Raw genomic sequence first — 12,803 nt, forward strand, 5'->3', positions numbered from 1 at the left:
GGAGCGACTAATCGCTTAAAATGAATGACTACTATTCGATCAGCAAAATCTTTAGTTGAGGGCAGCCCTATTGGTAGTACTTCTGTGATGCTTTTAAGGCCTTTAACTTGTGTTTCAGCACTGTGCGGTGGCTTCACCTCACCCAAAACGAAAACAGGTCACTGAACTGCTGCTACGGAAAGGAGCCAATGTCAATGAGAAGAACAAAGAGTGAGTGAATGTGCCTCTCATGTGTTGAAGACCGATGCTAATGTCTGTCTGTCCTTCTCATGATCTTCTCTGTTTGTCTCCATTATCTTCTCTTCCTCCCCTGTGCAGCTTCATGACGCCTCTCCATGTGGCAGCAGAACGGGCGCACAACGACATCATGGAGGTTCTGCAGAAACACGGGGCGAAGGTACACAGCTGGTCCTGCATCAGCAGGCGCCACATCCCTGCATGTGCTCTAGAGTGCCTGCAGAGCTGCGACACACACATTTACACACCTGACACCTTGTTTCACCATCCACCTCTCACAGCTCACAGTATAGTTCGCCTTAAAGGGAAAGTTCACCAAAAAATTGCCAAGATTTGTTCACCCTCATGTGGTTGCAAATCTGTATGCTGTTATTTTTTTGTGGGGGAAAAAACCCTCTTTTCATCTAACAGCAGCTCAGGTCAGAGAGAGGGAGAAAATTGGTCATTTAAAACTACGTGGACTGTTTTTGTACAAGAACCCTTCACTGACATTGTTATTGGACCTTATGGGGAAAAAAGATATTTTTTTATGGCCCTCTACCGAACAACAGCATCTATTTTGCGTCTGTTCTCAGCCTGAGAAAAATCAGTTCAGTGGAGCAGCATTTTTGTCACATCTACCTTTGTGTGCAGTTGAGTCATCACGTTTCTGCTGCAAGAGGAGAAGAATGAAGAATGAGCTTTGCTAACACTGCACTTCTTTTTTTGTCAGAGTAATTTGCCTGCTTATCAGTGGATAAGATAATTGGCTTTGAGATGGAAGAGCTCATCATCAGCATGGAAGTGTTTATTTGCTATCATCTTTCCAATTAACTGCCAAACATTCATCACTTTGTTCACAAAGATACTTTAGCAGATTGATCTGTTATTTGAAATCTGATCACTAGAGTTGGAAATTGAGAACTATTTCTGAATCAGAACCCGTTTGTTCGTTCGTTCGTTCGTTCGTTCGTTCGTTCGTTCGTTCGTTCGTTCGTTCGTTCGTTCGTTCGTTCATTCATTCGCTCATTCTCTTTAATATTTGAATCACTTCAATTTTATGAAGTTATTTTTTGTTATTTTTTTCTGTAACATTTGCATTCCTCCACCATTGCAGATGGAACTGCTTAAAAATGCATAAATTATGCAATATACGCATCAGAGCAAATTGGCAATTGATTCATATTTTTTGTCGGCTATGCACAATAATGAACAATAAAATTCAGTAGCATGATTTATAGTTTTCCATGATTAATAATATGCCGCTTCTGCGCGTGGTGCTCCTTTTATATATATATATTTTTTTTTTTCCATAGGCCTGGCACATTTACATTCCTCGCAGACAAATTAAATCCAAAGAGATAATAAAGATAGTACAGTTGCTAGATAAAATGAATATGAAAACATGAAGTTATGAGCTCTCTTGAGAATTTTGTTGCCTAAAACAATTTTGTTTCTGATTTGTTGTTCTCTTGAAGTCTGAAATGAAGGCTGAACTGGCTGCTGAGGAAATTAAATATATTCCATATATACACTACCATTAAAAAAGTTAGGGGTCAGTATGATTTAAAATAAATAAATAAATAAATTATGCAGCAAGGATGCATCAAATTGATCAAAAGTGACAGTAGAGACATTTATAATGTTACAAAAGATTTCTATTTCAAAGTAAATGCTGTTCTTTTGATCTTTCTATTCATAAAAGAATCCTAAAAAAAAATGCATCTTAGGTTTCCACAAAAATATCAAGCAGTTTTCAACTGATAATAAGAAATGTTTCTTAAGAAACAAATCAGCATATTAGAATGATTTCTGAAGGATCATGTGACACTGAAGACTGTGTGTGTGTATATATATATATATATATATATATATATATATATATATATAATTTTTTTTTTTTTTTATATATACAGTATCTTACAGAAGTTAGTACACCCCTCACATTTTTGTAAATATTTTATTATATCTTTTCATGTGACAACACTGAAGAAGTGACACTTTGCTACAATGTAAAGTGGTGAGTGTACAGCTTGTATAACAGTGTGAATTTGCTGTCCCCTCAAAATAACTCAACACACAGCCATTAATGTCTAAACCGCTGGCCACAAAAGTGAGTACACCCCTAAGTGAAAATATCCAAATTGGGCCCAAAGTGTCAATATTTTGTGTGCCCACCATTATTTTCCAGCACTGCCTTTACCCTCTTGGGCATGGAGTTCACCAGAGCTTCACAGGTTGCCACTGTAGTCCTCTTCCACTCCTCCATGACGACATCACGGAGCTGGTGGATGTTAGAGACCTTGCGCTCCTCCACCTTCCGTTTGAGGATGCCCCACAGATGCTCAATAGGGTTTAGGTACCCTCAGCTTCTTTAGCAAAGGCAGTGGTCGTCTTGGAGGTGTGTTTGGGGTCGTTATCATGTTGGAATACTGCCCTTCGGCCCTGTCTCCAAAGGGAGAGAATCATGCTCTGCTTCAGTATGTCACAGTACATGTTGGCATTCTTGGTTCTCTCAATGAACTGTAGCTCCCCAGTGCCGGCAGCACTCATGCAGCCCCAGACCATGACACTCCCACCACCATGCTTGACTGTAGGCAAGACACACTTGTCTTTGTACTCCTCACCTGGTTGCCGCCACACACGCTTGACACCATCTGAACCAAATAAGTTTATCTTGGTCTCATCAGACCACAGGACATGGTTCCAGTAATCCATGCCCTTAGTCTGCTTGTCTTCAGCAAACTGTTTGCAGGCTTTCTTGTGCATCATCTTTAGAAGAGGCTTTCTTCTGGGACGACAGCCATGCAGACCAATTTGATGCAGTGTGCGGCGTATGGTCTGAGCACTGACAGGCTGACCCCCCACCCCTTCAACCTCTGCAGCAATGCTGGCAGCACTCAAACGTCTATTTCCCAAACACAACCTCTGGATATGACGCTGAGCATGTGCACTCAACTTCTTTGGTCGACCATGGCGAGGCCTGTTCTGAGTGGAACCTGTCCTGTTAAACCACTGTATGGTCTTGGCCACCGTGCTGCAGCTCAGTTTCAGGGTCTTGGCAATCTTCTTATAGCCTAAGCCATCTTTATGTAGAGCAACAATTCTTTTTTTCAGATCCTCAGAGAGTTCTTTGCCATGAGGTGCCATGTTGAACTTCCAGTGACCAGTATGAGAGAGTGAGAGCGATAACACCAAATTTAATATACCTGCTTCCATTCACACCTGAGACCTTGTAACACTAATGAGTCACATGTCACCGTGGAGAGAAAATGGCTAATTGGACCCAATTTGGACATTTTCACTTAGGGGTGTACTCACTTTTGTGGCCAGCGGTTTAGACATTAATGGCTGTGTGTTGAGTTATTTTGAGGGGACAGCAAATTTACACTGTTATACAAGCTGTACACTCACTATTTTACATTGTAGCAGAGTGTCATTTCTTCAGTGTTGTCACATGAAAAGATATAATAAAACATTTACAAAAATGTGAGGGGTGTACTCATTTCTGTGAGATACTGTGTATATATCCGTTTTTATTACTAAAAACCAAAATGCATGTTTGAGCTGTTTTAACTGAAAGCAACTTGCACTGACATATCTTAAAATATGTCAGTGTCATTGTTTTGTCTCAAGATGCACACCAGTAATGTTTTTTTTCTAGGGTATGTTCATAAAAGCTACTTAAATATCCTAATTGAAATAAGGCTTAATCCTGGCTTAGCCTAAGACCTGTCTGTGAAACCGAGCCAAAATGTGTTAAATAAGTAAATTATAAGTAGAATCAGCACCAGAATTGTTTGATTCCCATCAATTTTGTTGGATGCAAAAACATGATGTGTTGAACTTGAACCTCATAGTAAGTTATTCATCCTCTGTGGTTTAAACTCTCTGTGGTGAGCCAGTTCTGTTTCTGTAATTCTTTTTAAAAAGTAAATCTTGTACTTGAGAAGATAGTGCCAAAGTTTTCCAGTGAAACTGAATAGGTAAACAGCCTGCTGCCTCTCTCTCACAGCTGGACTGTATCAGAGAAACTGGAGGACGTTTACGAGCTACATCAGTCATGTCATTACCTCTCCAGAGCAGAGAGGGGTAAAAGACTTCCAAATCAATGGAGCTCTTTCAGAGAGCCAAATCAGATAAGCATCGACTAACTGATCAGGCATTCAGCTACTGCCTTGGCTGAGAGCATCAGGGCTGATCAGCTATTCTTCAGCGGAGAGACCAGGAGAGACGATGCTCCTGTAAATAATCTCATCCACAGTCTGCCGTCTTTGTTCGAGCTGAGAGTGTATCTAAAGGGGCTCCCCGTTCATCAAACTTGCCTGCCCTACTTTCATGCACGGTTGTATTATCCAGAGGTCCTCTTCATTGATGCTTGTGCGGCTCTTTTATGCTGTCTGGAGCAGCTTGATTTTCAAAGCCTCCCTTCCGCTCGCATCCCAGCTCTCTTGCATGATAAATAAACGGAGACTGACCCGCCTTAACCCGAATTCCATCATTCAATCATCAGCGTCCATCTGTTTCAATACGACCCCTCGGAAACGCATCCGATCGTTAACTGGTGTTGCGACCCAACTCGCTGCCAAACTTCAGCGGCCAGACTTAAGTGACATTAATGGACTGGATAATTAGTCAGGCTGGAGGTTCAAAGACAAGAGGCTATTGTAGCAAGTGTGTGTTTACAGACCATGTGTGAACCAGTAAACAGATGGTGCAGAAGCATTGTGTTAATAAGAAGAGCAGGAAGCATGAAGATTAAAGCTGTCTAAAGTAAACACAGTTACTGAGAAAATCAGCTGACGATGGGAGTTCCTTATTAGCTGAAGATCTATATTGATATTTATGACTTTGTTCAAACAGGCAGGAAAGTATGTTTTTGGCATATTCTGAAATCTGTTCAGTAGTTTGTAGGTCTGGACAGCCTAAGAAAGTTTCTTATGTTCACCAAGGCTGCTTTTATTTGATCAAGAATTTGGTTTTAATATATTTTAAAATCTGATTTATTCCTGTGTTGAATTTTCAGCAGTCATTACTCCAGTGTTCAGTGTCACGCGATCCTTCAGAAATCATTCTAATATGCTGATTTACTGCTCAGGAAATGTTCCTTATATCAGTGTTAAAAACACTTGTACTGCTTAACATTTTTTTTGTGGAAACTGTGCTACAGTTTTTTTTTCAGGATTCTTTGAATAGAAAATTAAATAAACAGCATTTATTTAGGGGTGTAACAGTATATGCATTCATCCCGAACTGTACAGTACAGACATCACGGTTCAATGCATGCAATCAAACGATGAATACAATCAGTCACGGGCGATCCACGCTCCAATCCAGAAGGGGGTGCACGTGGTAATACAGCGCTGTTTGCTAACCACCACAACAGGAAAAAGAGTAAAAGAAGAACACGTACGCGAATGAGCGCTTGAAAACAAAGTCCAGTCGTCAAAGAATGTGTCTTTCTGTGCTAATGGACAAAGGAGAATGCTTTGAAAGGCTCGGAGCAGAACGTGGAAAATTAAGTATAGGAGGGTCGGGCTTAAGCTTTGAATGTTTAAATATAGTTTAAATGGAGCAAATTGTAACACTCCTAATGCATAAGTTTTATTTTTTATTATTTATTTATTTTGTACTTTTATAACACGAGATGCTTTTCAGTTTTGTAGCTGATTGTGACCAAACACCTTTTGTTTTTTATCAGCCCTGCAGAAAAATATGACCTATGCAAGAGTACATCATTTACTGCTTAGTGCTTAAAGGGTTAGTTCACCCAAAAATGAAAATTCTATCATTAATTACTCACCCTCATGTCGTTCTACACCCGTAAGACCTTCGTACATCTTCGGAACACAAATTAAGATATTTTTGATAAAATCCGATGGCTCAGTGAGGCCTGCATTGACAGCAAGTTAATTTACACTTTCAAATGCCCAGAAAGGTACTAAAGACATATTTAAAACAGTTCATGTGACTACAGTGGTTTAACCTTAATGTTATTAAGCGAGGAGAATACTTTTTGTGCGCCAAAAAAACCCAAAATAATGACTTTATTCAACAATATCTATTTCATCAAAAATATCTTAATTTGTGTTCCGAAGATGAACGAAGCTCTTATGGGTGTGGAACGACGTGAGGGTTAGTAATTAATGACAGAATTTTCATTTTTGGGTGAACTAACCCTTTAATACACTATAAGAGGCTGGACTGTACCAATTAGGTACAGTCAACTATAAAATAAAAGAAACCTAGCATTGTGGATTTGTTCCTTTGTCTGGTAACACTTTAGTTTAGGGTCCAATTCTCACTATTAACTAATTGCTTATTAGCATGCATATTACTAATATATTGTGTGTTTTTTAGTACTTATAAAGCAGATATTAATGCCTTATTCTGCATGACCATATTCTACATTCTGTAATCCTACCCAATACTTAACCTTAACAACTACTTTACTAACTATTAATAAGCAGTAATTAGGGGTTTATTGACACAGAAGTCAAAGTAATAGTGAGAATTGGACTAAAGCATGACCATTTTTCGTATTTTACTGAAATTGAACCGAACTGTGACCCCAAAACCGAAGTACGTACCAAACTGTGACTTCTCTGTACTGTTACACCCCTAATATAAAGTAGTCACTTTTGTCACGTTTGATCAATTTAATGCATTTATTAATGCTGAATAAAAAGTATTAATTTAAAGTAAAATCTTACTGACCCCAAATTTTTTGAACTGTAGGGTATGTGGTAAGAAATGATTTAAAATCAAGTTTTTGTTTCAGTCATATATTTTGGTAACACTTCACAATAAGGTAACTACATTAGTTAACATGAACTAACAATGAAAAAAATTTCTAAAGCATTTATTAATCTCAGTTAATGTTAATCTCAACATTTACTTGTGCATGATTAAAATAAAAAGTTTTATCTGTTGACATTAGTTAATGGATTTGAACTTACATTAACAGTTATATTTGTATTAATTAATATTAACAAAGATTAATAAGTACTGAAACAAATGTATTGTTCATGGTTAGTTAATATTAGTTAATGCATTAATTAACCTTAACTAATCGAGCCTTTACTGTAAAGTGTTACCTTTTTATCGTTTGCAACTCTATATGTAATGTCATACTCAATGGAGTGTATAGTAGGGATGCACCATCATTTTGTGGAACATTTTCATCCAAAAATGCAATAAAATGCCTTTTTTGATGGAAAGAGCAAATTTTAGCAGAAAATATGAGGAGAAACCAGAAATTTTAACAGATGTAAATGTGATTTGATGTTTGTTTTGAGATGTAGAGAAAAAAAATGCAAGGGTTTATGGAGTCATGCAAACAATTTTTACACACTCTGATGTAAGCATTCCAGCAGACCAATGAGATGTCATTTTCTATTTTATCTCAAAATGAACCGTATGCATTACTATTGGTCAAACATTTATTTTATAAATGTTGCAGTGAACGAAGCTAATGTGTTTGATATAGAGGACTGCATCATGTACAATTTGCACTTCTAGTAAAGCATGATTTTGCTGAGAGTTTGAGTTTTAAAAAGTAACAAGTTTGAGACAGAATAATGAACTGTAATCATGCCATATGCTTAACCGCACACAGTACACACACACACACACACAATTACGCAGTAGGTCCCTTTCTTTCTTCACTGTGCAGTTTTGATAGGCTTTGAAGGAGCGTAGAAGTTTCCCAGGGGCTTGTCTGATTAATTCATATTTGTGTTCATTTCAAAAGAGGCCAAGTTTGCTTACAGCTCAGTCTTGCTCTGTGGGCTGCGTTCAGATGTGCACTTCACTGATCAGTGAGGAGGAGGAGGAGGAGGAGATTTCAGGCTGCTCACTTCCTTTCCATTATTTTTGGTGTTTGTTTATAGATGAATGCTGTTGACACTCTGGGTCAGACGGCGTTGCACCGGGCGGCTCTGGCTGGACACTTGCAGACGTGCAGGCTGCTGTTGAGTTATGGAGCTGACCCCGCCATCGTCTCTCTGCAGGGCTTTACAGCTGCACAGATGGGCAATGAAGCTGTACAGCAGATCCTAAACGGTACAGACTGAATCTGGGGTTTGGGGTTGTTTGTTTGGGCTTTGATGTTCTGTATCCTTATGCATTAACAGTTATGGAAATTCAAGCTAATTTATGCTTGTGTCTGTTAGAAAACATTCCAGTGAGAAACTCAGATGTGGATTATAGACTCTTAGAAGCAGCAAAAGCAGGAGACTTGGACACTGTGAAGGTGAGAATTTAATTTGATTTCAAATAAAGATAGGCAGGATGGTCGACTAGTTGTCTAAGAGTGAAGAGTTAAAAGGGGTTTGGAGGTGGGGGAACCTTAAAATCTTGTTGTGATCTGGTGGAGCCAAGATATATCATAAAACTTTATGGGATATAACTCTTATTTTTGCTTTTTTTTTGTGCAAAAAACTTTAATTTGTTTGAGATACTTTGTAATAACCTTTCCAACTGTTTTCATTAGTATAGTCCTACAAAGCAGCCCCAGGTTACATGGGGAAAATATATCTGTGGTTATGGATATTGAATTTTTTTATAGGCTTTTGTCTGGAATAAAACCCTGAATGGGTTTAGTTTCTTTATCCCAGACAATTAAGCTTTTCAAGGACACAGCTTGCAGATTTTAAATGTATTTTGTTCTGTGCTCATGACCTTGAACAGGGTAGATGTAAGAAGACCTCACCTTCGACCGTGTGTGTGTGTGTGTGTGTGTGTGTGTGTGTGTGTGTATGTTAGAGAGAAAATGCTGAGCCAGCATACGCACAAATGCAGCATCTTGTTACATAAGCGTCAGTCTAAAGTTTGGACTTTATATTTTAATACTATACACTAACGTACAAAGATTTTTGTGGAAAGAAATATATGTGTGTGTGTGTGTGTATGTGTGTGTGTGTATGTATATATATCCACTATATTGCCAAAAGTTTTGGGACGCCTGCCTTTACGTGCACATGAACTTTAATGACATCCTATTCTTAATCCGTAGGGTTTAATATGGAGTTGGCTCACCCTTTGCAGCTATAACAGCTTCAACTCTTCTTGGAAGGCTTTCCACAAGGTTTAGGAGTGTGTTTATGGCAATTTTTGACCATTCTTCTAGAAGCGCATTTGTGAGGTCAGGCACTGATGTTGGCGAGAAGGCCTGGCTCGCAGTCTCCGCTCTAATTCATCCCAAAGGTGTTCTATAGGGTTGAGGTCAGGACTCTGCAGACCAGTCAAGTTCCTCCACACCAAACTCGCTCATCCATGTCTTTATGGACCTTGCTTTGTGCACTGGTGCGCAGTCATGTTGGAACAGGAAGGGACTATCCCCAAACTGTTCCCACAAAGTTGGGAGCATGAAATTGTCCAAAATGTCTTGGTATGCTGAAGCATTAAGAGTTCCTTTCACTGGAACTAAGGGGCCAAGCCCAAACCCTGAAAAACAACTCCACACCATAATCCCCCTTCCACCAAACTTTACACTTGGAACAATGCAGTCAGGCAAGTATCCTTCTCCTGGCAACCGACAAACCCAGTCCAGTGGCGGCGTGCTTTACACCACTGCATCCGACGCTTTGCATTGCACTTGGTGATGTAAGGCTTGGATGCAGCTGCTCGGCCATGGAAACCCATTCCATGAAGCTCTCTACGCACTGTTCTTGAGCTAATCTGAAGGCCACACGAAGTTTGGAGGTCTGTAGCTATTGACTCTGCAGAAAGTTGGCGACTTCTGTGCATTGTGCACCTCAGCATGCGCTGACCCCGCTCTGTGATTTTACATGGCCTACCATTTCGTGGCTGAGTTGCTGTTGTTCCCAATTGCTTCCACTTTATGATACCACTAACAGTTGACCGTGGAATATTTAGCAGTGAGGAAATTTCATGAATGGACTTATTGCACAGGTGGCAACCTATCACGGTACCACACTTGAATTCACTGAGCTCCTGAGAGCGACCCATTCTTTCACAAATGTTTGTAGAAGCAGTCTGCATGCCTAGGTGCTTGATTTTATACACCTGTGGCCATGGAAGTGATTGGAACACCTGAATTCAGTGATTTGGAGGGGTGTCCCAATACTTTTGGCAATATAGTGTATACACACACACACACATATGTATGTATATAAGTATATATAACAAACAGTATTACTGTTTTTACAGTTTGATCTAATAAGAGCCTTTTAAAAAACATTAAAAATTCTTACCGATTCCAAACTTTTGAATGGTTGCATATATAATAACATATTGCTAATATTATTATTTTAATAATAATTAATGTTATTAAAATTATAAATAATTAGTTATATTTGTCTACAAAACTAATTTCAATAATTTAAGCATAAGTCTTTTGATCTAAAGCTTCCTAACCTCAAACTTTTGATTGGTAATGTAAGCCTGAAGATAGTGATTTAGAAACAGATGATAAAAATGTCTGTATGGATGGATGCCTTTGATGCAATCAGATCCTCATTATCTGAAAGCCTCATTATGCGTAAAGTAATTAGATCAGAGCACCAATTAGACTTTTGTCAGGCAATTAATCAGAATCTCTACTGACGCTTGCCATAATTCTGGCCTGCTACCCTATAAAAGCAGATCAAATGAAATTAATTCTTGGATGTATTTAAGTGATCATCACTAAAGTAAATACATGCATTCAGTTAAATTCTGTTTTTTTTCTCTCCATCTTGCGCAGCAACTTTGCTCCCCTCAGAATGTGAACTGTCGAGACCTGGAGGGTCGTCACTCCACGCCACTCCATTTTGCTGCTGGCTACAATCGCGTGGCCGTGGTTGAGTACCTTCTGCACCACGGCGCTGATGTCCACGCCAAAGACAAAGGGTGAGACTTCCTGCAGTTCTTCATCAGAAACTCTTCCTCCGTTGTGGAGTGAATTTCATTAACATTCAGCGCATGAGTTAGCAGCACTAGGAGATAAACTATAATCTTCTTGTCACTATTTATCTCTCAACTTCCCTGTCTGCTGCCAGAGGTTTGGTGCCGCTGCATAATGCCTGCTCGTACGGCCATTACGAAGTGGCAGAGCTGCTGGTCAGACATGGAGCGTCGGTCAACGTAGCAGACCTGTGGAAGTTCACCCCGCTGCATGAGGCCGCAGCCAAGGGCAAATACGAGATCTGCAAACTGCTTCTCAAGGTACTGTCATCGCTACTCCTGCTGGCTCAGGACTGACCTCTTCACGTCATTCGGCATACTTGTTAATTCAAGTGATGTCTCTTTCTCTAGACGTCTGACAGCCTGGAGTTGTTAATGGTTTTTATCACTCTGTAAAGTTTTTAAATGCAGTGTGAACCGCTCAGGGACTTCAGGATTATTGGTGTTGAGCAGACGTCGGTTTTAATGCTGTCTGCTTTCATTGCACCTCAGGTTACTGTCACGGAGAGGTTCAGCTTCAGAGCTGTAAGGAATATGCACATTAGCCTTCAAACAAACATGACACTTTGTTTCCTAAAGTGGAACTGCTGAGGTTGAAGCAGCAGAAAAGAAATGTACATTTCACATTCACTGAATCTAAATCTGTAAGAGAAGTTGTAAAATTCATTTAGAGGTGTACTTTGTATTGGCACTGACTTCCTGATACAATTTGATTTTTACTGAGAAAGTGTTTGATTAGATTTGATTCTGATTCGAAATTGATTCAGTGGGGAAATTCTCTTTGATCTGTTGATATGAACTGTACAGGCAACTAAAATATGAATGGACCCTAATCATTAAATTCAATACTTGTGGCCTATAAATGTCTTTTCTTAAATTGTAACTTTCAACCCTCTTTGTATTGTTACAGTGTTGGTAGTATATGTAAATTAACAGTGTTTACTCATTCTCCGTGTTACCTGGAAAGACAAATTCACATTTATTTGTCAGAAAAAGACGAAAAAAGAAAAACCCGTCATCCGACGGACTTTTGACAGCGTCAGGGCTTTTGTAAAAACTACAGTTTGTACTTCCGCATTTTTTGTATCCCCGCCCACAGACCGTCGGATCGGTTATTACCAGAACAGTTATTGTAAGGGTAGGTTTGGATGTCTGCTCTTTAAACAGCATTATGGTAAAAATGGACACTATTGGCAACAGCTTTCTTACCTGTACGCGATGGTGTTTTGCTTCGAGGGGTTGGGCGAAATTGACAAAACGGCAGTTTCTTTCAGTTTTTTTCCCTTTTATTTGGCCTAAAACACTGTGTTCATTGTCATCCAGTTTGAAATTTTGACTACAAACACAGAGGTTTTTCAGATTTTCCTTTGCGGCGTTCTCTCATATTTACGATTCTTTGCAGCCTTTATCCACTGCCTACAACGCGCTGTATTCTTCACTGGAAACCGAAAGTAACTCACCTCCACTAAACGTTTACCCTTTGAATTCTTGCACTGCAGAACAATACATGTCGCCACCATTGTGACCAAAAGTTGGTTTTCCTACTGAAGCAAGGTGATATTTGTCTCTGGTCAAGCATATCCATAGCAGACTGGTGGGAGTGGATTTAGATGGCAATGTACCCAGTGCATTATGGGTGTTGAAGTTTTCCTACCTATTTGGCAAAAGGGAAGACAACA

The 12,803-nt window shown here is 39.4% G+C and overlaps 1 protein-coding gene across 4 annotated transcripts in view; it reads left to right on the plus strand.

Moving 5' to 3' along the window:
• The window catches only part of tnksa (tankyrase, TRF1-interacting ankyrin-related ADP-ribose polymerase a), a 103,438-nt gene that overhangs the window by 67,271 nt on the left and 23,364 nt on the right, over positions 1-12,803 (plus strand). For all 4 annotated transcript variants that reach the window (XM_051877698.1, XM_051877696.1, XM_051877697.1 and 1 more), the window contains 6 exons: positions 119-210; positions 319-397; positions 8,109-8,280; positions 8,391-8,470; positions 10,925-11,070; positions 11,220-11,385. In XM_051877698.1, coding sequence (XP_051733658.1) covers positions 119-210; positions 319-397; positions 8,109-8,280; positions 8,391-8,470; positions 10,925-11,070; positions 11,220-11,385 — 735 coding nt within the window. The remainder of the gene's footprint in view (positions 1-118; positions 211-318; positions 398-8,108; positions 8,281-8,390; positions 8,471-10,924; positions 11,071-11,219; positions 11,386-12,803) is intronic.

Source organism: Ctenopharyngodon idella, chromosome 21 (assembly GCF_019924925.1).
Source record: "Ctenopharyngodon idella isolate HZGC_01 chromosome 21, HZGC01, whole genome shotgun sequence".
In the NCBI taxonomy this organism is placed as follows: domain Eukaryota; kingdom Metazoa; phylum Chordata; class Actinopteri; order Cypriniformes; family Xenocyprididae; genus Ctenopharyngodon; species Ctenopharyngodon idella.